The 23226-nt window shown below is 59.0% G+C and overlaps 11 protein-coding genes across 12 annotated transcripts; 8 read left to right on the top strand and 3 right to left on the bottom strand.

Moving 5' to 3' along the window:
• Nucleotides 1-490: 490 nt before the first annotated feature.
• Nucleotides 491-1327, top strand: ABB37_01814 (hypothetical protein; the record flags this gene model as incomplete). Its single annotated transcript, XM_015798462.1, has 1 exon — nt 491-1327. Exon 1 carries the CDS (start codon nt 665-667, stop codon nt 1325-1327), a length of 663 nt encoding a protein of 220 aa, XP_015663982.1. The 5' UTR covers nt 491-664.
• A 448-nt stretch (nt 1328-1775) lies between these two features.
• ABB37_01813 (hypothetical protein) lies at nt 1776-2724 on the top strand. Its single transcript, XM_015798461.1, has one exon. It carries the CDS (start codon nt 1802-1804, stop codon nt 2576-2578), a length of 777 nt encoding a protein of 258 aa, XP_015663981.1. The 5' UTR covers nt 1776-1801; the 3' UTR covers nt 2579-2724.
• Nucleotides 2725-3019: 295 nt separating this feature from the next.
• On the top strand, nt 3020-4973 carry ABB37_01812 (hypothetical protein; the record flags this gene model as incomplete). The annotated part of the gene is made up of 1 exon (XM_015798460.1): nt 3020-4973. The coding sequence occupies exon 1, from the start codon at nt 3066-3068 to the stop codon at nt 4971-4973; it is 1908 nt and encodes a 635-aa protein (XP_015663980.1). The 5' UTR covers nt 3020-3065.
• A 440-nt stretch (nt 4974-5413) lies between these two features.
• Nucleotides 5414-6790, top strand: ABB37_01811 (hypothetical protein; the record flags this gene model as incomplete). The annotated part of the gene is made up of 1 exon (XM_015798459.1): nt 5414-6790. The coding sequence occupies exon 1, from the start codon at nt 5741-5743 to the stop codon at nt 6788-6790; it is 1050 nt and encodes a 349-aa protein (XP_015663979.1). The 5' UTR covers nt 5414-5740.
• Nucleotides 6791-7544: 754 nt separating this feature from the next.
• ABB37_01810 (hypothetical protein) lies at nt 7545-8671 on the top strand (the record flags this gene model as incomplete). The annotated part of the gene is made up of 1 exon (XM_015798458.1): nt 7545-8671. Exon 1 carries the CDS (start codon nt 7619-7621, stop codon nt 8669-8671), a length of 1053 nt encoding a protein of 350 aa, XP_015663978.1. The 5' UTR covers nt 7545-7618.
• A 320-nt stretch (nt 8672-8991) lies between these two features.
• ABB37_01809 (putative Rrp44p protein) lies at nt 8992-12046 on the top strand (the record flags this gene model as incomplete). Its single annotated transcript, XM_015798457.1, has 1 exon — nt 8992-12046. The coding sequence occupies exon 1, from the start codon at nt 9098-9100 to the stop codon at nt 12044-12046; it is 2949 nt and encodes a 982-aa protein (XP_015663977.1). The 5' UTR covers nt 8992-9097.
• A 568-nt stretch (nt 12047-12614) lies between these two features.
• ABB37_01808 (hypothetical protein) lies at nt 12615-16362 on the top strand (the record flags this gene model as incomplete). The annotated part of the gene is made up of 1 exon (XM_015798456.1): nt 12615-16362. The coding sequence occupies exon 1, from the start codon at nt 12826-12828 to the stop codon at nt 16360-16362; it is 3537 nt and encodes a 1178-aa protein (XP_015663976.1). The 5' UTR covers nt 12615-12825.
• A 430-nt stretch (nt 16363-16792) lies between these two features.
• ABB37_01807 (hypothetical protein) lies at nt 16793-17746 on the top strand (the record flags this gene model as incomplete). Its single annotated transcript, XM_015798455.1, has 1 exon — nt 16793-17746. Exon 1 carries the CDS (start codon nt 17018-17020, stop codon nt 17744-17746), a length of 729 nt encoding a protein of 242 aa, XP_015663975.1. The 5' UTR covers nt 16793-17017.
• Nucleotides 17747-18546: 800 nt separating this feature from the next.
• ABB37_01806 (putative ubiquitin activating enzyme) lies at nt 18547-19473 on the bottom strand (the record flags this gene model as incomplete). 2 transcript variants are annotated; one of them, XM_015798453.1, is made up of 1 exon in its annotated part: nt 18547-19473. In XM_015798453.1, the coding sequence occupies exon 1, from the start codon at nt 19405-19407 to the stop codon at nt 18547-18549; it is 861 nt and encodes a 286-aa protein (XP_015663973.1). In that variant the 5' UTR covers nt 19408-19473. The 2 variants fall into 2 exon arrangements, with proteins under 2 accessions (XP_015663973.1, XP_015663974.1); XM_015798454.1 differs by having other exon boundaries at nt 18547-19449.
• Nucleotides 19474-19715: 242 nt separating this feature from the next.
• ABB37_01805 (hypothetical protein) lies at nt 19716-20353 on the bottom strand (the record flags this gene model as incomplete). The annotated part of the gene is made up of 1 exon (XM_015798452.1): nt 19716-20353. Exon 1 carries the CDS (start codon nt 20091-20093, stop codon nt 19716-19718), a length of 378 nt encoding a protein of 125 aa, XP_015663972.1. The 5' UTR covers nt 20094-20353.
• A 391-nt stretch (nt 20354-20744) lies between these two features.
• On the bottom strand, nt 20745-23180 carry ABB37_01804 (hypothetical protein; the record flags this gene model as incomplete). The annotated part of the gene is made up of 1 exon (XM_015798451.1): nt 20745-23180. One exon carries the CDS (start codon nt 23178-23180, stop codon nt 20745-20747), a length of 2436 nt encoding a protein of 811 aa, XP_015663971.1.
• Nucleotides 23181-23226: the final 46 nt, after the last annotated feature.

Here is a 23226-nt window from a genome sequence, read left to right as displayed (position 1 = left end):
CTTCGATACTCGACAGAGAGCAGACGATCACACCAGCGGCCGTTTTCTTTCTTTCTTATTTTTTGTTTACTTCTTTCGTGTTTGTTGGTGTCGTGAGTGGTGCATAAACCTTGTCATTTGCGACGCCGTCGGCCGAACACGCGGTGGGCGATTTAAGTGCTGAAAGCGAGCAACTGTGCTACTAATTCAAAATCAGCGGAGTTTTCTTTGCAAAAGCAACGTTCATTGCAGCTCCCTCTACTAGTGAAGAAGAAGGAAGAACATCCAGCGGCTTTCATTGCATTCGAATGCGCCGTATTGGTGAGCGTCTTGGCTGGATGCGTAGTTGTTGCGCGCGAATACGTGACGCCCACGCATTTGGCTGTCAGGTTATCAGCTGCTCCGCCTGCACATGGTCTCCTTGCGATGTCATTCACCGCCTTCTCTCTCTCCCTCTTCATTGTTGATCCGTTTTTGTCGCCTTTCTTTTCCTGTCGCACTCATCTTCACAGTCATGGAAAGAAGCACCGACTACGAAGTTACAGTGCTCCCTTCCCTTTTCTCTCGCAATACCTCTGCCTAAACCTTCACGATTCTGCGAAGCAACACACTTCCCTTCGAGCAGCACCCGAAGATAGAAACTGAAGAACCACTCCCCCTCTCCCTTTCGTGCCGTACCGCCACCATGAGCGGGGTTCCTTTCAACGCGATGTGGACGGCACCTCCGCCGCCGTCGTACACCGACACGGTCGGCGTGGATCCGACGGATTACGTGGTGCTGACAACCAGTCACGGTGATGAGGCGCTGGTGCACAAGGACTGCCTTATCGAGTCGCCGGTGCTGCGATTTTGCTTTCGCAAGCGCGTTCCCCTCAACACGGAGGCGGTCACCGTGGAATTCATCGCGGCAGGGGCGGAGGTCGCAGCCACCGCAGCAACGACCGCTTCCGCCCCGTCATCCCTACTGAACACGCGCGCATCGCTGAAGACCGCGGAAGAGCAGCAACCTGTGGCGAACCTACAGGAGCTTGAAATAGAAGGCAGTGTGGAGGAGCAGAACGCTGCGGACGACCACTCCAGAAGGTCCGTCACGGTGGACGTGCAAGATGCGGGGGAGGAGGAGCAGCAGAATCGCCACCCTGTGGTCTTGGCGGAGTCGCTCTGCACGGACAACTCCGTCAAGATAGTGTTTCCGCGGCTGAATCGAGCGCAGTTGGAGGTGGTGGTGGCGTACTTTTACTACAAACACCATTTCAACCGCAGACCGACCGCGATGCGCCCGCACTTCGAAATTCCGTCGTCGGCGGCGTTGGAAGTGATGCGGGTGGCAAACACGCTGAAGTGCTGAAGTGCTGTCGTCCCTTTCCTCTCTTCCAGTTTCCTCTCTGGATGATGTACAATGGAATCCTCCCAGGTTTTTCTTATTTTTAGGGGAGGGGTGCCTTGCTTGTTTGTGCTGTGCAGACATGTACGTGCGGCTCAGAACACGCCACTTAAACAACCGAGGCCGAAGCTTCAGCGAAAAGCATTCCTTCCTAAACAGTCGATCTGTGATGGGTGCGAAGCAACGATCTCTAACGTTTCATTTCTTCTTCGTCTTGTGTGTGTGTGTGTGTGTGTGTGTGGCAAAGCAGCTCCCTAACGCGGGGGATATCCATAGTGTTGATCCGTGATGCGTTCCAACCAACACCGGTAATGACGGGGCTTACTCCGCTTTCTATGTGGCACACCGTCGGTCTCTTTCGTTCTCCCCTCTTCCGCTCTTTCTCCTGTGCAAATGTCTCCACACACTGCTAGGCTTCGTTATTCGAGACAACGCAGCATGAAGCGAAAGACGAACCCAATCGAGGCGGCCCCGCTGCCCACCTGCTCCGCGATTGGGCCGGAGGACATGGTGCTGGTCGCCTGCACCTCTGGCGAAACCTTCCTTATTGAGCGCAACTGTGCCCTTCTCAGTTCCCACTGCCGAGACACACTGATGCTGTGGGAGAACACCATTCGACGCACAGCGAATCTCAATCGAAGTGATCGGAGCTCCGTGACGCCGACGATTACACCCATCGATTCAGGGTCGAATGGATTTCCCGGCTCCAGCAGCGGCGGCCTTCGCGTGCTGGCCGACCTCGCCGAGACCCCAAACACGACGATTCCTTTTATGTCTGCATGGGACGCCGATGCGAAGGATCGGACTGCGGCGGCGACTTCGATAGAGGCTCAGGTGCAGCTCGTGCCCATCCAGACAGTCGCGGAGCGCTATCAGCAGCGCATGGACGGCGTCACACCGTCAAAGGTGGAACGCCCTTCCTCGTCGAAGAACGCGTCCAGCCACGGTGACCGCAAAGGCGTCGTGGTTGTGCCCAAGTCGGTCAGCCCTCTCGCGCCGTTGGAGGACGTAGATGGCTCCTGGCTCTACCCCGTCGTTCAGCTGCCTTACGTGACCCCACAGTTGCTGGAGTCCGCGCTCGCCTACGCGTCCAAGAAGTACAAGATGGACATAGACGGAGACAAGGTGACGGGAGAGTCGGTGCCGCCGGTGAGCGCGATCGCGACGGGGGAGCAGTGGCAGATGATGGCAGCCGCGGTACTCACGGGGATTTGAGCTGGAACGTTGAGCGAAGCACGAGCATCCACTAACGTGTGTGGATGCATTGTCTCGAGTTGTTGTGCGTGTGCGTGTGTGTGCGTGTGTGTGCGTGTGCTTGGATGGATGTACAGTAGTTCTCTGAATGCTTCTTATACCAACGCAAACTCACCAACCAGAGGGCATCGTGGGCGGTCTGGCTAACACGAAATTCGATGGTTTAAAAATAGCAAAGATTACCGAAGTGGAGTGTTGCGGTGGCCGACGCCCACCGAAGCTGTTCGTCACGTCTTCTACCACGAAAACAGATGGCTGTGAGGGGCCTCGTTGTTTCGTGTCGTTTTCATCAGCCGCCAATTATTCGTGTTTCCTTTCTCGTTCTCAATATTGTCTTTTGCTTCTCTCTTGCCTCTCTTGCTGCTTTGCGCATTCACCCCCCCCCCCGCCTGCGCTTCTTGAGGAACACTCGAGAGACGGACAACGGCGACCCCGCCCACAGCAGCACATGGCAGAACAGTACCACGACGTACCATCAGCCGACGACGACGAAGGGGACGCGTGCAGCCGGGACGACTCCGTCGATAACCAGAGCACAGATGGCATAGAGCTCGACAACACCGCCGGGCGAAGCGACGTGGGCAGCCAAGACGGAGTCGAAGACACCGACGATGATGACGGCTTCGACTTTGCACCGCCTCACGACGACACTGGCGCCGCCGCTTCCCTTTCAATTGGCGAAGCAATTTTGAACGACATTAAATCCTCCCAGCTTGCCGCAGAACACCGCGAGAGTCAAAAGGCGGAAGGGAGGCCCTCGAACTGCTGCGTGTGCGGCACCCGTGCCCTCTACACCTGCCCGGGTTGCGGGCGGCGCACCTGCAGCGCGACGTGTGTGCGGGTGCACAAGCAAGATTTTAGCTGCAGCGGCGAGCGCGACGTCGCGGCGAAGGTGACGCTGGGCGAGTTCAGCGATGCGCAGCTGGAGCGCGACTTTCACTTCTTGGAGAATTGCCGGCGCGTTGTCGACAATGTGGCGCGCAGCTTCCCGCGGTCGATGTGGCGGTTCACGTACCGGGCGCTGCCACCGCCGCTGCACGCCCTGCGCGAGGCCGCACGCCGGCGTGGCGTCGTCTGCCAAATCACCTCGGAAGGGATGCATCGCCGGGATGTGAACACGAGTCGTCTCGATCGTAAAACGAACACAATTGTGTGGCGCTGCGAGTTTCACTTCGTCGATGCGCGACAGCCCGACACGGCGGTGACGATCGGCACGAATTGGGGCAGCGAGCGGCATCGTCTGGGCGACGTCATGAAGTACTGCTGGGCAACCAACCCGCCGCTGCTGTGCTACCACATTAACCGGCAGTACAACCGAGCTTCCAGGTATGTGGGGGGCGGTGCCAAGGGAAAGACGGAGGCGGCGGGGAAGGCCGGGGAGGTAGAAGAAGCCACCGGAGCCGGTGCTAATACGGTCGACCACGCTGTCAACGGGGCCGACATGCTCCATGACGCATGGACGGCGTTGTCAAATGTTGATGACGGCGGAGAGGAAGCAAGGGCCGACGTGGTGGCTTCGACGCCGCACGCAGAAGCGATGACACCACCGAAGTCTGACACGGGGGACGCAGTGCAGAACCTCGCTCCACCCGTAGCGGTGGTCGGCACTGACGAGGAGTCCATGGAGAAACACGAGAGCGTCGTTCCTTCGAATGCCGATCAAGCGTCCACACCTGAGTTGGTGCCCCTCCATGCCTATGAAGAAGCGCCTCCGATGCCGCCCATCGAGCCCGTCTCACCCGAAGAGGCGGAGCATCGTGCCTATGTCCATTCATTCCTGGCGCACGAGCGCTACGTCATCTTGTCAAAAGCCGAACGCCTCGGAATGGAGACGAAGTACTTCCAGCTGAACCCGCACGAGACGCTCAACGAGAGCCTGCGGCTTCTCTTTTTTGTCAACGAGTTCCCGGTGTTTACGGTCGTGCACGTCTCGCTGCTGGACCGCTTTCCGCTGGTGACGGAGGAGGACAAGGAAGCAATTCGCAGCAGCTTTCGCTCCAAGAAAACGCGGGAGCCGCGGGAGAAGGCGCCGGTTCGAAAGCGCAGCGACCTCGCCCCGGAGGAGTTGGATCGACTGGCGCGGGTGCCGTGTCGGCGCTTCCTCAACGGCCGCTGCCAGCTCGGGGCGGAGTGCCCGTACTGGCACTGCACCCCCGAGGAGATCCCCGCCTGCCGCTCCTTCTTGCGCACCGGGCAGTGCGATAAAGGCGCACGCTGCAGCTTCCGCCACGACCCGGAGGCGGTGCGCCTCGCGCGGAAACGTCTACGTGAGGACGGCGGTCGCGGTGTGGGTCGCGGCGGTGGTCGAGGCGGTGGTCGAGGCGGCTTTCGTGGCCAACGACGACGCATGGACTGATGCATGTCATCAAGGCATGTCGTTGATTCTCTTGCGTCCCTTTTTTTTTTGCTTCGAGTAAACCTGCAACACTCCGGCCTAAGACGGCGACGTTAATCGTGTAAGTAATCGGCCCATAAAATACTCTAGTCCATGCAAAAGTGTTGTACGTGCGACGAAAGTCGTTTTGATGAGTTCGCAGTGACCACGATGACACACGCGATACACACGGGATTGCACCCAGCAAGCCGCCGAAGGGCTCTGCGAGTTGTTCTTAACGCTTCACGTGCCGTCGGCACACTGACAACACACCCCTGTAAGGAAGCATTTTCGGTTTGTTTGTTTGTTTCCATGCCCATTGCTTGGGGAGGGAAACAGCGCATCGCGATCGTGCTCTGAAATGTCTTTCTTCCGCCTCCCCTCTTTCAAAAAATACACTCCTGCGTATGAACATCTCCACAGTTTTTTTTCCTATTGCTGATTGTTGCGTTCACCGCTGAACGCGTGTTCGCCTCAGCGAAGAACGGCGCTTGCGTTGCGCAGTGAGGGCCATCGTAGCTTATCGATTGGTTTGTAACCACAGGCAAAAAGGATCGTTGTGCTTACCCATTTTTGGAGGACGCTTTGGCTGCTCACGAAGTACATCTCTCTCTCTCTAAATATATATAAATATATAATCCCTATTTGGTGAGTTCTTGTTGCCGCGGTGTTGCTGCTGCAGTTCTGAGTATTCGTATTATCCCAACGTGCAGAGCACACTCCCGAAGGAAAAGAGGCGAAGACCCGCGATGGAAACGGAGAAAACGGAATCGCGTGCGTCTCCAGCTGCGGAGCTGGGCGGCAGCGACGCTGCTGCTGCTGCTGCTGCCTCGCCGCGACCGACGTACACGGCTTGCCCTAAATGGTCGCACGATGAGGACAACACCGTTACGGTGGTGCAGAGCACGCACGACTACACCCAACGTGTGTTTCGGACGAAACCCTCCTCTGCTCGTTGGGTGCGTGGCCTAGCGGAAGGCGAAGACGAGGTGCCTGCCGGTACAGGCTTTCGCCGGCGCACGAACATGCATAGGTGGGAGGAGCTGGACGATACGCCCGACGGCGCCCTGCAGGACGGGTCGTCGCGGACGCCCACAAAGCAGCGTCCGTGGCTCTTTCACATTAATGTAATAGGCGTGCTGTACCTCTTCCTTTTGGCCTTCCGCATGGTGAAGGGGCTGCACAAGTCGTACCGTCTGGACTTTCCATCGACGGAGCGCCAGCTGATGACATTTGGGCGCCGCTATGGCGAAAACGGTATCTCGTTCGTGATGCGCGTGGCGGTCCCTCTGTGCCTACCGCACTGCGTCGGCGCGGCCTACGCGATGGGACTCTCGTACAGGCTAGGCGGAGCCGCGCATAACTTTGTGTGTCTATGGGGAGTGGGGCTCGCGATTATCTCCCTATTCGCCGCCTTCACGCAGTGCTCCGTCCTCTTCAGCTGCTGCAACATCTCCGGTGTGAGTCACCGCTGGGAATGCGACTTACCGTTTGTCTTCCACCAGGTGTGTAGTGTCTTTCGCTTTGTGACGCCGTTGCTGGCGCTGTGGTGCGTGGCGCCGGTGGTGGACAACGTGCGCGGGAGCGGCTGGCGATGGAAGTGCGTGCTGGCCTTGCCGTGTCTCGTGGCTTCTACTTGTGTAGGCGTCAGCGTCTACGCGGGAGAGCCGTCGGAGACGCTGCTCGACGTGGCGCACGGCACGGTGCTGTTGGTGTGGCCCTTCTTCATTAAGGCGTGCTGGAAGCAGCCGCGCTTTTATCGCGTTCTCCCCCCTGCCGAGAAACCGCACGAGGATTAGTATTTGGAGGTCATTGTGTGATTGTGTAGCGCGCGCACGTTTGGTTGCGCCCGTGATGCGTGAAGCGTTTCGGTGCCCTCCGTTGGTGACGTGTTCTTCTTATCATTCTCTCTCTCTCTCTCTCTCCATATATATACTGTTCTCCCATGCCTCAAGACGCTGCTGTTTCGTGCTGTGGTGAAGCGGAAGACTTGTGGAAGGCGGTGGTGCTGGGACGGGGCTTTGCGACGCCCCTCCGTTATTGTATTTTCTTTTCTTGCGATATCGTCTCTGTTTGCGAGCACGACTAACCTGAACACTAAGAAATATAAAATGTGAACGCATTGTGCGAAAAGGTAGCGGTACGGGGAGAGAAGAGAAGCAAGGAGCCGCTGCGTTTACTTACACGAAGCACAACGTCCTTCTTGCGCCTGGGCGCCCGCTGCCCTCACATCTGAACTGTCACAATGCTGGACACTCTGCACGATTGGCCAAGTACACAAGAAGCGGTGTTCTTTTGTTTTGTTTTGTTTTGTGTGCTCTCTGCTGTGCATCAAAGATCTTCTGAAGGAAGGGCAACGCGACGGCCCGCCCGCAGGAAGAGAAAAAAACTATCACTTCTCCTTGACCTCATTCGATGCGTCTTCTCCGTCCTACCGATCTGCGTGCTTGCCTGGTCGTCTTCGTTCCTCCGCCCTCGCTTGCCCTCTCAGCCATATTGTCCTTGCTGAAAAACCACCCACGACGGGGCGTGTGTCGATCTCTTTTCTTTTTAGTTTCGCGACACTCGTTCTACTGTAAAGACGAGCATCACACACAGACACACTCCGTGTGGCGGTTGTGGTGGAAATGACATCGTCCATGCTGCCGCTCGGCGCCACTGCGCAGCGCGTCACCACGCTGGAGTGTGCGCCGTGTGCGCTGCGTCACATCATGCGACGGCGTGGACAGACCGATTGGACACCGCCGCTGGCCGATTTCGCCGTGGACATCGTGGCCGGCGCGCTCACCCTGGCCGACGCTACGGAGGTGCTCGTGCCGTCTTCCTTGGTTCACTACATGGAGAACCAACGAGTACAACGAAGAAGAGGCGTCGGCGACGATGCCTGGCCGTGGCCGCAGTGGGATGCAGCGCTGCACGAGCATAAGCTTGTTACCTGGACCACCGCGCAGGACGCGACGCGTCTGCTGTGTAGCTCCTACGGCGCTCGCTATACCAATTTGTGTGTGCCGGTCCCCGCCGGTCCTCTCGTCTCTCGGATGGACTTCAGCACGCCCGTTGACGTCTTCTACTCATCAACGCTTCCCGCGCTTCTTGACGCAGTCAGTGCGCGTCAACGCGGCAACGGCGACGTTCACCGTCGCGTGCGCTGGCGTGCGTGGATGCGATCTGCCCTCACCTGCGCCTACGAAGGCACGTACGTCCCCCCAATTCGGATGTCCGACTACACAAGTCAGCTGCTGCGGCAAGATGGCGGGTGCGCGGGAGTTATCTGGGAGGCCGCTGTGAAGGGACTGACGCCGCGCTGGCTGGAGACGGCGACGAAGACGGCTTTGGCAGTCGGCGTGGCTTCCTCTGCCCTCTCACTGTCTCTGCCGGAGGAGTCGAGCTGCACTGCCCGCCTGCTGGCGAAGTCGGTGGAGGTTGGCATCACGTCCTGGACAACGTGTGTGCTGTCCGACACCGCGCTCTACGCCCACGCTGACCCGCTCTGTACACCACAGTCGCTGCACGTCTTCACCACCGGCTGGAATGCGTTGTCCGAGACGGCGTTTCCCGTTGTCGGAGAGCCAGCGGCGGTGACCGAGGCGGAGGCGTCGCTGGCGCGGTGTACGGATTTCGCTGACGCTGTTCAGCAGAGGTTCCACTCGCTGCTACCGGCAGACGAGGAGGCAGCTTAGGCGCCCCTCTTCCTCTTTATATATATACTTTTTTTTTTTACCTCGGCTGTTGTTGTTTTTTCTCGGCGATCTTCACAGAGTCACATAACATAGACGTTGCCCTCTTCTCGAAATCCAACGGTAATCTGTGCTGCCTTCACACTAAGATATCTTCACGATGTTGTATCCTTGCTGCTTCTCATGTAAGCAGAGATCACACGATGTGGCGTTGCACCCGTATGCGTGTATGTGTGTCGGTGCGTGTAGTTTTTCCAAACTCTCCTTCATCATTTTCCCTTTCTCTCCGCCTCTGAGCCTTTTTTTAAATGAATTCATCTTCAGCAGAAAGTGCAGCTGTCCGTTTGGAGCGCTGTCTGCTGGCAGCGGCCGCTTTACTAGTGCCCATATTGTCTTCTGTAATTATTCTTCTTCTACGTGCTTCTCATCATGTTCACCAAGAAGCGAGCAGCCATTCACAACGTGCGCAACAACGTCGGCAGCACGCCCAGTGGCGGCGTCGTCACACGCAAGGACATCGGCTGCGGTTTGCTCGACTGCCCGCTGTGCGCCAAGACCGCCGTCGCTGGTGTGCGTGCGGCTTGCCTCACACCGACCGCGCCTATTGTGATTCCCGACACGAACATCGTGCTGCACAACATGAACGCGCTCGAGGACGCGCGGGTGCAGAACATCGTTTTTCTCACCACGGTGGTAAGTGAGGTGGAAAACCGCAACAAGGGCATTTACGCTCGTCTGCAGCGCCTCTTGCGCGACGAGTCGAAGCGCTGCTACGTGTTTGCCAACGATCGGCACGAGCAGACGCATTGCCTGCGGAAGAAGGAGGAGTCGCCGAACGACTTCAACGATCGATGCATTCGAGTTGCCGGTCAGTGGTACGCGCGTCATCTGACGGCCGCGTTTCCCGGCACCGCAGATAGAGCGGAGTCCAGCGTCAGCGTCGTGTCGCACGATCGCGCCTTCAAGCAAGCGATGGACTCGTCGGAGGAGGCGCAGAAGGTGAGCAACCTTCGCTGTGTCTCCCTGCGTGACTACATCAAACAGACCTTCTCCAGCGAGTCGGACCTGCTGGAGAAGATTCAGTTCGAGGAGCCGGACGGCATGAAGGAGTCGCCGGCGACGCGGCAGCTCTTTACGCCGTATTTGAGCGTGCCGGCGATGAACAGCGGTATTCAGGACGGCAGCCTCTTCAAGGGAAAGCTGCGCGTGAGTGAGTCGAGCTGCTTCTTTGGCGAGATCCGTGGCAAGTTTGAGGGGCACGCGTTTCAGCGCATCTTCATCCCCGGCAGGGGCAACATGAATCGTGCAATTCACGACGACGTCGTTGCGGTGCAGCTGCTGCCAGTGTCTGCCTGGCGAGGCCCCAAAGGAGCGGAGGCGCTGCCCGACTCCACCGCCGAGGAGGACGCCATGAAGGCCGGTTTTAGTCCCGCTGGTCAAATTGTTGGCCTTCTCTCCTCCAGCCGCCGCCCGTTCTGCGGTAGCTTGGATGAGGGCGAGCTGGAGAAAATCGGCGACAACACCTCCGGCAGCGTCTCCATCCTGTTCCAGCCAAAGAATAACCGCATTCCCCGTATCCGCATCTCGACCCGGCACGTGCAGGACCTGCTGGACAAGCGGCTGAGCGTGGTGATCGACGACTGGCCGCTTTACAGCAGCTTCCCCGTCGGACACTACGTGGAGGTACTCGGCAAGATCGGTGACCGCGACACGGAGGCGACGGTGATTTTGCTCGAGAACGATGTCCCGCACTACGACTTTAGCGAGGCGGTCTACGACTGCCTGCCGAAAGGGCAGTGGTCCGTCACGAAGGACGAGGAGGCGCGGCGGCTCGACCTGCGCGACCTCTGCGTCGTCAGCGTCGATCCCCTCGGCTGCCGCGACATCGATGATGCCCTGCACTGCCGCGTTGTGAATGGCAACCACATCGAGGTTGGCGTGCACATCGCCGATGTCACACACTTTTTGCGCGAGAGCACGGCGATGGACGAGGAGGCAGCGAAGCGCAGCACGAGTGTGTACTTGGTGGATCGGCGCATCAACATGCTGCCGCAGCTGCTGACGGAGAACCTGTGCTCGCTGGTCGAGGCGGAGGACCGCTACGCTTTTTCCATCCTCTGGGAGTTCGACGAGAATCTCAACGTTGTGCGGGACTGGTTCGGCAAGACGATCATCCGCTCCCGCGGCGCGCTCTACTACGGCGATGCGCAGCGCATGATCGACGACCCGGCTGATACGTCGGAGATCGCCGTCTCGCTGCGGGAGCTGATGCGGCTCAGTCAGCATTTCAAGGCCCAGCGCGAGAAGGACGGTGCGCTCTTCCTTGCCTCGCAGGAGTTCAAGTTCAAGGTGGACAACGACCACGTGAATCCGACGGACATGCAGGTGTACCAAACCTTTGAGGCAAACTCGATGATCGAGGAGTGGATGCTGTACGCCAACGCGGCCGCGGCGACGAAGGTGTACGAGTCCTACCCGCAGTGGACGCTGCTGCGCCGGCACGAGCGGCCGGCAGAAGGCGCCTTCGACGCCCTCAACGAAGCCCTCGAGGCAAAGCTGCACGTGAAGCTGGACGATACCTCGTCGCTGACCTTGAACAAGTCGCTAGACAAGTGCGAGGACCCGAAGGACCCGTACTTCAACAAGCTGATTCGCATTCTCACGACACGGTGCCTGTGCCAGGCGCAGTACTTCTCCAGCGGCGGCGTCCCCAAAGACGAGTTTTACCACTTTGGTCTCGCCATGCCCATCTACACGCATTTCACGTCCCCCATTCGCCGCTACGCTGACGTCGTCGTGCACCGCCAACTCGCGGCGGCCATCGGCATTGCGAGCGTGAGTGAGCAGCACATGGACGCGGAGAAGATGGAGAACATCGCAGAGAACATCAACTACCGCCACGAGCAGGCGCAGCGCGCCGGCCGCGACTCACAGAACCTCTTCACCGGCTTCTACCTGCGCAACTTCGAGAATGGAAAGATCCCCGACGAGGAGGGCTACGTGGTGCGGCTCTCCGACTCGCACGTGTTTGTGCTGGTGCCCAAGTACGGCCAGGAAAGCCGCATTCCTCGCGAGCAGCTGAGCAAAGTGCCGGGGCTGCTGGACAAAGTGATGGTGGGCATCGACCTTAAAAGGCAAGGCGACGTGATGCGTACGAAGCTGGTCTTCCGGTTGATTGGGATGATGCGCGAGGGAGAGGAGGGCGGCGTGCTGGTGGCGGACGATGAGGCCTACGACGTCATTGAGGAAGACGCACCGGAGGATAAGCTCAAGGTGGAGGATGCAAAGAACACGACGGCGACGGCAGCTGGTGCCTCTTCCGCTGCTGAGATCCTCGACGAGGTGGAGTCGGAGCTGAAGCGGCCGAAGCTCGAATAGCAACAGGCGATAATTCTTGTTTGTGTGTGTGTGCTGGTGTGTGCTATTGAATTTTGGGAAGTGATTGTCTTCCTTTCGTTGGTCGTCGAGGATTGTTCTGCCTCTTTGTTTTACATGTGCCTTCGCAACTCTCTGTAAGCGTATAAATCGAATAAGCTGCTGTTAAATCAGGAGAGAATGTATCACATTTGCGCTAATTGTCTTCTCGTTTTTCGTTTCTGTTTTCTGCGTATAATCGCACCCTTACAAGTCAACTTTCACACACACAATTCGGCATGAAAACTTCGTGTCGTGAAATGCAGTTCGATTACAACAATTCGAGTGGGCACGTGAACAGCCGTGGTCTCTGCTCTCGTCTGCCAAAACGCGGGGTTCTTCCTTTGTGCATCTCTTTTTCTTCAAAATGTGGCTCAGCGTTTGGATAAGCGAGGTACGCGTTTTTCTCGTAAGAAAAATAATTTGTGGACACTGTTGTAGACGCTTCTTTTCCTTCAACTCCATGCATCGCTGATTAAAAATTCTCTCCCTACCTCCTTTTTCCGCTTCGCCTTCAACGTTTTCTTTTTCAGGTGTTGCTTCGTTTTATCCATTTTCCTTCCTTCGTGGTGGTTCGTGTTGTCGCTCGTTGTCGTAGACGGTGGTGATGGTGGTGGTCAATCCTGTGCTTTCACTCTCCATTAGTTGCAAAAAAATTCTACACCCGAAGCGGAAATCGACATAGGCGCCTCCCAAATCGTTGTCCTTATCAACTGCGTGACGGTTCAGCTACCGTGGTGCAGATGTCTCAGGTTGTGGTGCAGCTGGTGCGGCGTCTCGCCACCCCTGCTGTGGCGTCAGCGCTCGCCAAAGAGGAGCTCTGTCTTGCTTTTGCCGCCGTGGCGCAGTTAAGGCCCTTCTCTCCCGATGCACCAGACGCCGCTGCTGGCTCTTCCGCCGTCGCCGCAGAGCCACTCGCCCGGCGCAGTCTCCGCGTCATTCCGCACTGCACACCGCAGGAGCTGCGGATGATTGCGCTAGGCGCCAGTGCGCTGCCGTGGTCCACTACCCCGGCGTTGCCGACAGTCGTGGTGGACGCGCTCGTGCAAGGGCTGCACAGACACATCGCAAACCGTAATGTTGCCGCATCGTCGCTTTCGCAACATTTGGCAAAGGCGCAGCGCGGCCATTATGTGCGTTTGCACGACCTTTTAGCGGTGGTGACGCAGGCGATGGATGCTGGCGTCTTCTTCAACGTCACGTTGCATGAACTGATCACGCAGCACACGGAGTCGCTTGCACGTGAAGGCCCCATCCTTTCTGCAGCAGCAGCTGAGGAATTGATTGCGGTGGTGTGTGCCTACCTCGGTGAAGAGGAGGGAGTAGCGTTGGTTCGGCGGATACGCGCGGCTCTGACGGCATCCCCCCAAGCCGCGGTCTCTACAGGAGTGGACGTTCTGGACAGGTGCGTGGTTGATCAGCCACTTCCGTTGACGCCGACGAGGACGGCGTCGTACGCACGGTGGTCCAAGCACCGGTCTGCCCTTCTCGCCTCTCTCCGTCCATCCTCTGCATCGCCATCTTCCATCAACGACGTTGTCGATCCTGCCACGACGCGGCGGCTGAAGGCGCAGTGCGACGTGCTGCTGCTGGTTCAGCGCCTGCTCAGAGGGACGGAGGCGGTACGAGACGAGGATCTTTTGAAGGCGCTGGAGGAGGTGAAGGTATTTCAGATCTACGACCCCGTGACATTGCGCACCCTCGATGACGCGCTGCAACAGCGTTTGACGGACGTCGAGAAGACGCCCTTGACACCTGCAGCCGCCGTGGCCTGCGAGAACGTCGTCTACGCACAGGCGCAGCGGTTACCCCGCACGCTGGCGATGCTGCGCGCGCGCGATGCAGCCTCGGAGAGCATGAAAACCAGCGATGGTGCTACCACCACGACCACTGCGGCTTCTTCCTCATCTGCGAAGGCATTGCAGCACCTCCCTGTTATCCAGAGTGTCTACCAAAAAGCCCTCGCTGGAGCAACTGTGTCCGACAAGGATCTTTTCCTTGTGGGTGACAACACCAACGCCTACGGCGCGGATGAGGTGGCACAAGCCATCTTTGTCTTTGCCCACACTCGCGACATTCCGTCGAACTTTATCGCTGTTCTCGCCACCACGGTGGCAACGTTGACGCTGGACGGCGTGCTGGCGCTCCTGCGCGCCACCCGACACGATCGCGCTGGCGCGCTGCGCACCGTCGTCGAGGCGTGCCTCCGCAACAGCACCCACATGCAGCAGTGCATCGCAGGTGCCTCCGTCGCGTCGCTGGTGGCGCTGGTGGAGGTGTTATCGCAGCCGCCCACACGCCGGACCACGACGCCGAAAGAGACGACGGCGCTGGAGGCGCAGCTGCGGGAGTTGGCGTTGGCGCAGCTGCATCTGCACGTCGAGGCAATGCCGTGGGGGTCGCTGCTGTGCGTGGTGCGTGGGATCGGCAAGCTTCCCGGCACCCAGGACACGGTGCAAGCGGCCTGCGACCGCCTCACGGCGCATCTTGAAGCTGCCAATCCTGGAAAAGGTGCAGCTATGACCCTTGCGACCAATGCGGCGTCCCCCTCCTCGCTATTGGGCATCTCAAAGTATTTGGAGTTGGTCGACGCGCTTCAGTCGGGTGATGTGGTGAACGAGCCGCTGCTGGATGGCCTTGCTGCTGCACTTGCCGCGTATTTCACGGCGCTCAGCACGTCCGCCGCCGACGACGCCCGCCACGCCGCCTTTCTGCGTTTCGTTTTGCTGGAGTTACGCTACGAGTCCCCTGAGCTGGCGGAGGTGGTCGCGGGTGTCGTGCAGACGGTGGGGCGTGCGGACGACTGGGCCGCCGTGCCGACGGAGCTGCTGGTGTCGGCCGTGCTCTTCACCTTTGATCGGTGCAACGTCTCGTCCTTTTCTTCGTCTGCTTTTGCGCTGCCTCATCTGGCGCTGCAGCACATCGCACAGTCGCGTCGGCTGTCGGAGTCGGTGACGGCGGGGCTCGCCACGGCGGTGGTGGAGATACTATCGCGTCTGCCGGTCGCCGACGCGGACAACGCCGCCGTCACCTACTGCGTGCAAGCTCTCCTGCCGATCGGCGCCTCCTTGACACCCATTACTGCAGCTCGGCTGATCAGCGTCGCCTATCGCACGGCATCCCGCGCCGCTTCAGCGCCTGCCGTCCCGCAAGAGTTGTACGACGCGGTCACGGAACACGTTAGAGGGCTGCCGCCGGACATCTTCACATCTCTCTGTCTCTCTGTCTCAAGTCCGTCGTTCGATGAGGCGCTTGCGAATCGCCTGGTGGAGGTGCTCCCCCGCGTGGCGGACCAGCTCACGCCGCGTCAGCTCAGCCGGTGTGTGTTTGGATTGGGTGAGATGCGCGGCGCCGGCCAGCGGCTGTCACACCAAGTCATGTCCGAGGACCTCTCAGACTACGCGGTCGACAACGTGGAGCTCTTCACCAGCGGCCGCGACATCGCCTCTTTGCTGCACGGCTTCGCGAAGCTGCAATGCACCAAGCGCCACCTCTACAGCACCTTCGCGCGGCAGGTGAACAGGCGGTGCGTGCGCTACACGCTCGACTTCAACAGCATCAGCTTCTTGCTGTTCGCCTTTGGCAGTGTGAAGTTTGTGGATGCGGTGCTGGTGAATTCGCTGTGCACTATTTTCGTCGACCACGCAGACGAGCTGGCGGCGCCGGACTTGCTGATGACGCTGCGCGGTGTCAGCCGAATGTGCCTGCTGAACAGCCAAGTTTACTGGAGGCTCGGCATGCAGGTGGCGGAGCGCGCCGACGAGTTCCCGCTGTCGGCGCAGTGCGACTTAATCCACGCCTACGGGTTCATTGAGCAGCAGCATTCGGCGATGGTCGCCGCGCTAGCGCCGCGCATTGCGGCGAATGTGTCGGCGCTGCCCTCTGTGTCCGCCGCCGTCGACGTGCTGTTGTCGCTGTGGCGCATGGACTACAGGGTCGCCGTCACGGAGGCGTCGAAGGTGATTGCGGACCACGTCGTGCAGCACAGCAGTGAGCTGAGCAGCTCGGACCTCGCGAAGCTGTGCTCCATTATTCTCGACATCCACTGGGCGCATGGGCCGCTGTTGGACGCCATCGCGGCCCGCTCGATCGCACTGAAGGCTGAGGATGGTCTGGAGGCGGGTGTGGCCCGCATCGTGTTGGACACACTCGGCTCGCAGCACGTGTTCCACCTGCAAGCCCGCACGGAGCTGTCGCAACTGGCTCGCAGCGCCAGTAAAGAAGCTGTCCAGCTCTCAGGAGAGGAGGAGGCGCAGCTGAAACTGCTGATCAGCCATTAAATTGACTTGAACGGCGGACAAGGACGGTCGCAGGGGCAAGAGCGAGGCGGCGGCTAGCTGTGTTCCATTGTTCTTTTTCTCCACATTTCACAGATGAGCTGCGAGGGTTTGTTGTGGTGACGTCTGGCGTTTGACGGCGGACTATCTTCTGTGTTGTTCTTCTCTTCTGATGATTAAAACGAAAATGCCAAACAGTTTGTTCAGCGTTGTTTCGTTCAGTCGCTGGCTTCTCGGCGTGCATTTTCTTGTCGGCCACGGAGGACCGCTGTCGCGTGAAACCCACCATGCTACATGTAGCTATTCTTCCCTTCGTTTCAGTCATGATCAATGGCGTTCGTCCTCGTGATGGTGTGCTTCGCATTCCGCTTCTTCGTCTCCTATATGTTGCATCTCTTCTCTTCCTTCATTTTCCGTTTTCTTCCGCATCTCAGCACTTTTGCGCTCCCGGGCGTCCACAAACACCCCACAACCGCAGTGGTACAAGTCTTCAGCTCCTGTCATGTCGGCGAAGTTGACGCACCGAGTTCAGTTAGATCTTCTTCTTGTTTCCCCCATTTTATCGTTTTTAAGAATTACAATCGAGACCTCTCCGAAGAGCGCAGTTGAGCTGACATCCCCTCTCCTCTAATCTCCCGAGTGCTCTCGGCAACCGAACATGGCGGCCTTTGACATCATCTACGCGCTGCTCACCTACTCCGCCGGTGCTTTCTCGGTGCTGATGAACGCCTCGCCGGTACTGACGATCCGCCGCGTGCAGCAGGCTGGCACCGTCGGTGCGTCGACCATCACCTTCTACGGCGCGCAAATGTACAATGCCGTGACGTGGGCGTCGTACGGCACGTACACCACGTCCTACCCGCTGCTTGTGTCGAACATCCTGGGTAACGCCGTGGCGACGTACTGCAGTCTGACGTGGCTGACCGTGGGACGGCGTGAGACGAAGGCGGGCCGCACATTGGAGTCGACCACCTACTCGCGGAGCGTCGTGACGTACGTCTTTTTCTTTCTGCTTTCCGTCGCGCACCTGCTCTTCAGCATCGTGTTCATCCTTGCCGGCAGACCCGACGTGGCCAAGACGATGACGGGTTACGAGGGAAGTGTAGCTTCGTTGGTGATGCTCAGCGCCCCGCTCGCCATGTTCAAGCACATCGTCCAGACCAAGAACGCCGAGGTGCTCGCCCCTGTCATGGTCACCTTTGCCTTCTTCAACACCCTCTTCTGGACCATCGCCGGCTTGATGACGGGCGATCCCTTCATCATCTACCCCAACGGTCTCTGCTGGCTTGCGTGTGTGGGGCAGATCGTTCTTCTCTTCAAGTACGGGCGGCATCCCGTGCAGTCGGAGGAGATCAGGGAGGCCATCGCACCCGTTCCTTTCGACTAGAGTGGACGGTATAGAATGCACTGTTTACGTGTGTGTGTGCGTGTGCGGTGGGGGGGGGGGGTCGCAAGCCCGTCATCACGCACCCCTCGTGCGATCTGCTCTTGTGTTTGCTCCTTCCTTTTCGTACACGTCTAATTGCAATTATAGGTGTGAAATATTATGGAAGTTGTACCCAGTTGATTGCATTGCTCGGTCGAAGTTCAACCGTTTCCTTCATTATAACTCTTGCGAGAGGAAGCCGTTGTCCTCTTTACGTTGGCGTTGTTGCGGTTGCCACGCGGCGAGCGTGGGCCCCGCCGTTTTCATCTTATAGCTGTTTCTTGTATATTCGCCCGAGGAGTTGCCCATGGCACGCCTGTCCAACCGTCTATGCGGCTCCTGGACGCGCTCGTTGTCCTTGTAAAGTAACGGGCATGTCCGCGTAGGCTAAACTACACCAACCATTGCAAGTAGATGCGGGGGTATCAGCAATAATAATAATAATAGTAACTGTTTGAATCCAACGCGGGCTGAGGCGCCTCATACGCTGCGTGGTGGACTACGCAATCGGCCGCTCTATGTGTGACTGTCTGAACTTCATGGGCACCCCTACACAGAAGGGAGGGGGGAGGGAAAAGGAGAGGGTGGGGATGCACGCTGCGAGGGCGAGTCCGTCTCGGGAACAAATGGCACCCCTGCGCCGCAATGCTTCGCTTTTTCTCCGTCTCGCGTCTTTTGTTTGCTTTGCCCACCCCCTTCGGCGCGCCCCGGCCCAGAGCCCGCCGCCAAAAAACAATACAAAGTAGAAGAGGACGGTGCGCTCACATTCCGGTGAGGCACTCCACCTCCGTCCCCGTCGCGCACGCCAGCCAGCGATGGGCCTGCTCGTCGGTCTCCGCGCGCGGCGAGCCCATTTGGCGAATGAGATGCTGCGCAACGCACGCGCCGGCAACGGTGGCGCAGACGGCGCCAGCCACACTTGCTGACCCACGCAGCGCCGCCTCCACATCGGCGGCGCAGAGCTGCTGCAACTGCAGGGCGTCCATCCACTCGTAGGCCGCTGCGGCCGCCTCCGCAAACGGCAACCGTGCAGCTTCTCCGTTGTGCAGGTACAAGGACAGGATAACGCGCTGGTAGGCGGCCGGCTTCTCCGACAGCAGCGGCGGGTCGGCCACGAGGCGCCGCCACTGCTCGGCAAGCGCACACGACGTTGTCAGCTTGCGGTAGAGCACGAAGGCGACAACGGTGTTGGCCAACGTGGCGTGCAGCACGAGCAGCGCAGGCGGCGACGCAGCGGCCGCCTCCACACACGCGCTGCCCTCGTCCAGCGAGGCGATGAACACCACCCGCACCAGCGTGTTTGCTTGTTGGAGCTCTGCGGCACTGCCGCACACGCGCACGTACGGGTTGAGGCGGCGCAACGAACGGATGGCCCGGGCAGCTCGTGTACTGCCCGGCTCTCCCTGCATAAGATAGTTTTCTTCTGCATCCACCTCGTCTAGTTCCGCCGCGTCGGCCACCGCGACACCGCCCACACCCGCCAGCACCAGGTTCTTCGCCGCCTCAGCCGCGACACCGGCGATGCCGTCGAAGACGACGTTCGTGTGCATCAGCTGCTGCTGCATCGACTTGCCCCACAGCCGGATTTGGCGGTCATATCGCACCGCCTCTGCGTCAGCCATGGTGGAAAGAAGCAGAGTTATATGAGGCGTAAAAGAAAACCTACGAAGAGCGAGTTATATATGGCTGTAATGTGTTGGTGGATTGAAGGCACCACCGCGACGTGGAAGGTAAGAGGTGTGAAAGAAAGTCGCAGCGCGCGTCATCATCAAAAGTGGAAGCAGAAGAGCTCCGTGAGCAACTTCGATCCGTCGCACATCAGGTGTGCACACCACTCTTGTTCCCATCGAAGATCCTCTTCTTTTGTTGTTGTTCCAAACTTAGCAGACAGAGAGCACGCCCACGGTGGCAGCAACAGCAACCTGCCCGCTCACAAATCGTAGGTCGCACCATCAATCAAATCTTCTACCCATCGGCACGGGTTTGGGCACAGCGCTGCCTGCGCTGCCGACAGCGCCGTCTGCGCGCGCAGCAGCCCTGTCCACGCCTCCACCTCTGCTGACCATCTCTGTTGCAAGTCGCGGCAGGCGGACTCGATATCGTCCGTCAGCTCGTCCTCCAGTGCGGGCGCTTCATCCATCAACCGACTGTACACACTACGAGCGAGATCGGCATGCGTGCGGGGCAGCGAAGCGCAGAGAGCGTAGCGGAAGTACGCGGTGACGGCACTTCGGCCCAACGCCTCCTCGTCGCACACGGCAGACACGACGGTTGCCGGCACAGAGAAGTGCGACTGCAGCGACAGCATCTGCGCGTATTTGTCGGGCGTGAGTTCGCGCCACACCGCCGCGTTGGCACAGCTGCGCTGCCACGAGTTCAGTATCGTCCACGCTTCCTCTCCCCGCTCACAACAGGTGACGGCGACGGTGCGGGGCGTGCGACCGGCCGGGTCGGCCGCCGCCATGATTGCGCCGACAAGCACCCAAACGCAAACGATGGCGCGCTGCAGTCGAACTTGCTGGTTAAGCATGACGGCCCCTTTTTTGTTCTTTGGCGTGGTGAAGCGCTGAGGAGAGGTAAAGGAGAACGAGGGAAGAGGAGAACAGAAAGACGTGTCCAGTGGGTGCGTTTTTTTTTTCTGTTCCACCAGCGGCAAGGTCAGGCGGGCCATCCGTTGCAGCTGCCTGAGCAAACGTGGAGCGTTGCGTCACGGAGAAAGCCGCTGCATCTGCTGCTGAGCACCCTGCTGTTTGGGTCGATAGTGGAGCAGGTTTCACGTTCACATTCACAGTAAAGCATCGAATTGAACCGGGAATAAGAAGGATAGGAAGTCAAGAGTCGAAGTGACTGCACGGCATTTGGGGAAATACATCACTAGCGAGTACCTGGCATCAATGTCCCCATCAAGGCTACTCATTGTTTCTTCACTATCTAGTATCTGCCTCAATTCCGTTCTTCTTCACCTGTAGTGTTTGTCGTCGGACTTTTTCCCTCCGAAAGCAACGCACCGCTCTGGTTCCATCCAAGGCGACTGCCTCACTTCCGAAAAAACAAACGGTCGAGTGAACCCGGTAGCACGTGAGAATTCGTGAGTTCCGTGGCTTTTGGGCCCATGTAGCGAACCGTCGTCGTCGGTATATCCAGAGGGTCTGCGTGCTTCGCGAGAGCCACCACCGAGCGTGGGGGAAGTGCGTGCTCTCGGGCCAGCTGTGCCGCTGACTGAAGAGCTCCTCGCTTGATGGAGTGTGCTGAGTATCCGCGCTCGCGCAGACGCTGTGCGATTTGTGTCGTCGTGAGCCCAGTCAGCTTGCCGCTCTCCCCGACCTGAGCCTTCAACTTTCGCAGCTCCTGGGCCATGGGACCCTGCAACTTCACATACCGATGTGCGCGGTATGGATTGATCTTTGCCGTTTTTGGAATGGCTGCCCAGTCCAAAATCACCGACCCGTCCGGTTGTGGCAGCAGGTTCTCCCCTCGGAGATCCTTCACCTCCCCCCACCGCGACGCGGTCATCCATGCCAACTGCATCACAGTGGCGTCGGCCCACGAAGGGGCCCCTTCCACCAGGGCCCGCATGTCCGCTGGTGTGATCGGTGCTGCCTGACGCACCTCCTCCTTTGCCTCGCGCTTCCGGCATCCCGCCAGGTACGCGTCTACCACCGCTATCTCCCTCGTGAGCAGGGACTTCAGTGTGGTGCCGTACTGCACCTTGGTAGAGTACTTGAGCTCCTTCGACTCCAGGAAAACCGGCACCGCGTCGAGGTTGAGCGGCAGTCCGGCTTCGAGGCAAAACGACTGAAAGCCTCTGAGCAGTGATGTGCGCTGCTCCCATGTGGTCGGCTCGTACATGTCTGCCGCCGCCACTTCGTTGACCTGGCTCCTCAGAGCCGACAGGTGAGGGGGCACCGCCTCCAACCCGCCCCAAAACATTCGATGATCGTTTACCGACGTTCCCGGCGGTAGTGACGAGTGCGGCCGGCTTGCCACCCCTCCGAAATTTGTGTGCGGCACCAACTTTGCAATCTCCACCAATGTCGGTCGCCGAACCTGTGGTCGACTCACCTTCTCCAAGCTCGCGGGGTCCGTCGACCAGTTTCGTACCTCCGCCGCTGCCTTTCGCGGGGCCAGAAGACCCTTTCGTCTTGTAGGCGTCCTTCTTACCCGACAAACGCAGAACGTTGAGGAGCGGGTCGAAGTTGTACGAGTTCTCCTCGCACGCCTGCAGAAACTCAGTCTCCGTCATCTTGTACGAGGATCCATTGACCCTGTAAAACAACGTCAAACCCATCCTGCGCCCAGTGCCCTGTTGATCAGCCCAATACCGCGGGTCGGCCTCCGCCGCCAGCAGCCACCGCAGGAGCGCCTGGAAGGCATCATTCACTGGCGCAGTGCGGGGTGCCTCGCCGCGAAGAAAAATGTGCTTCAACTGCTTCTCAATTTCGTAGGGAGTCTTCCCACGGAACCAAGGACGCCAGGTGCAGACGTCCATTGGGTCGAACTCCACCTTCAGCGACTCAGCCACTGACTCGGCGTCGTCTAAAAAAGTCAACCGAGACTTTTGTGTTGGCGACCCAGGCCCGTCTCCCCTGTTGTCGTGTTCGGTCTCCCATGTAGGGGCCTTGTCAATATGAACCACTTTTCGCTCCAACTGAGCGATTGATTCCTTCAAAGAGGCTTGCTGTCTTTCAATCCGCTCATTGGACGCGACTAGACCACGACCGCGAAAGTCGCCGAGGTCCTGGCTCCCAGCGATCTCGTTGAGCTGGTCGCGAAGCGCCTGCACCTCTGCGGCAGTGGAGCCCATGCGAGCAACCTCCGTCAGAAGCTGTGCCATCTGGGCCCCGTTTCCTTCAGACCCCGCTGTGGTGAGCTTCTCCGAGACCTCTTTTAGCACTGCTTCCATGAGAGAAGCCTGTGCGACGGCGTTCTCAACCTCGGACACCCTGGCGACGGCCCGATCAACCCGCTCGCGTTCTTTTTCGATTTTTTCGTTGTACTCTGTGTTGAGGTCCCGATACTTCTTCTCGAAAGAAGCCACCACTTGCGATTCCAGGTCAACAACGGATGCTTTCAACATCCTCACGCTTTCCTGGTACTCCCCCCGTTCGCGGAGGAGTTGCAGTTCCAGCTCGTGCAGTTTCTCTTCTTGCGCTTGTTGTTTGTCGTCCTGCTCCCCGACGTGGCGCTCCAGACTCCCCATGCGGTCTTCCATCTGGCGAAGCTTTTCTTGCAACAACGCCACTTCCCCCTGCATGCCAGAGGCTGTCAGTGTGTTGTGCATCGCCGCCTCTTGTCGGGCACCGGCAACCTCCGAAGCCGCCTGCTCCCGCAGTAGGGAGATGTCCGACTGCAGGCGGACTGTGTCCACAGCCGTGGCGGACTGTGCCATCCCCATGTAGTACCCCGCCAGCTCCGTCTTTTGGATCAACCTCTCATAGAGG

Source organism: Leptomonas pyrrhocoris, assembly GCF_001293395.1.
Source record: "Leptomonas pyrrhocoris isolate H10 chromosome Unknown, whole genome shotgun sequence".
NCBI classification, from domain to species: domain Eukaryota; phylum Euglenozoa; class Kinetoplastea; order Trypanosomatida; family Trypanosomatidae; genus Leptomonas; species Leptomonas pyrrhocoris.
This window is presented reverse-complemented; position numbering and strand designations above follow the sequence as displayed.

Bases quoted from the DNA above. Each gene is read 5' to 3' on its own strand.
- ABB37_01813 (XM_015798461.1), top strand. From the start codon at position 1,802: ATGAAGCGAAAGACGAACCCAATCGAGGCGGCCCCGCTGCCCACCTGC.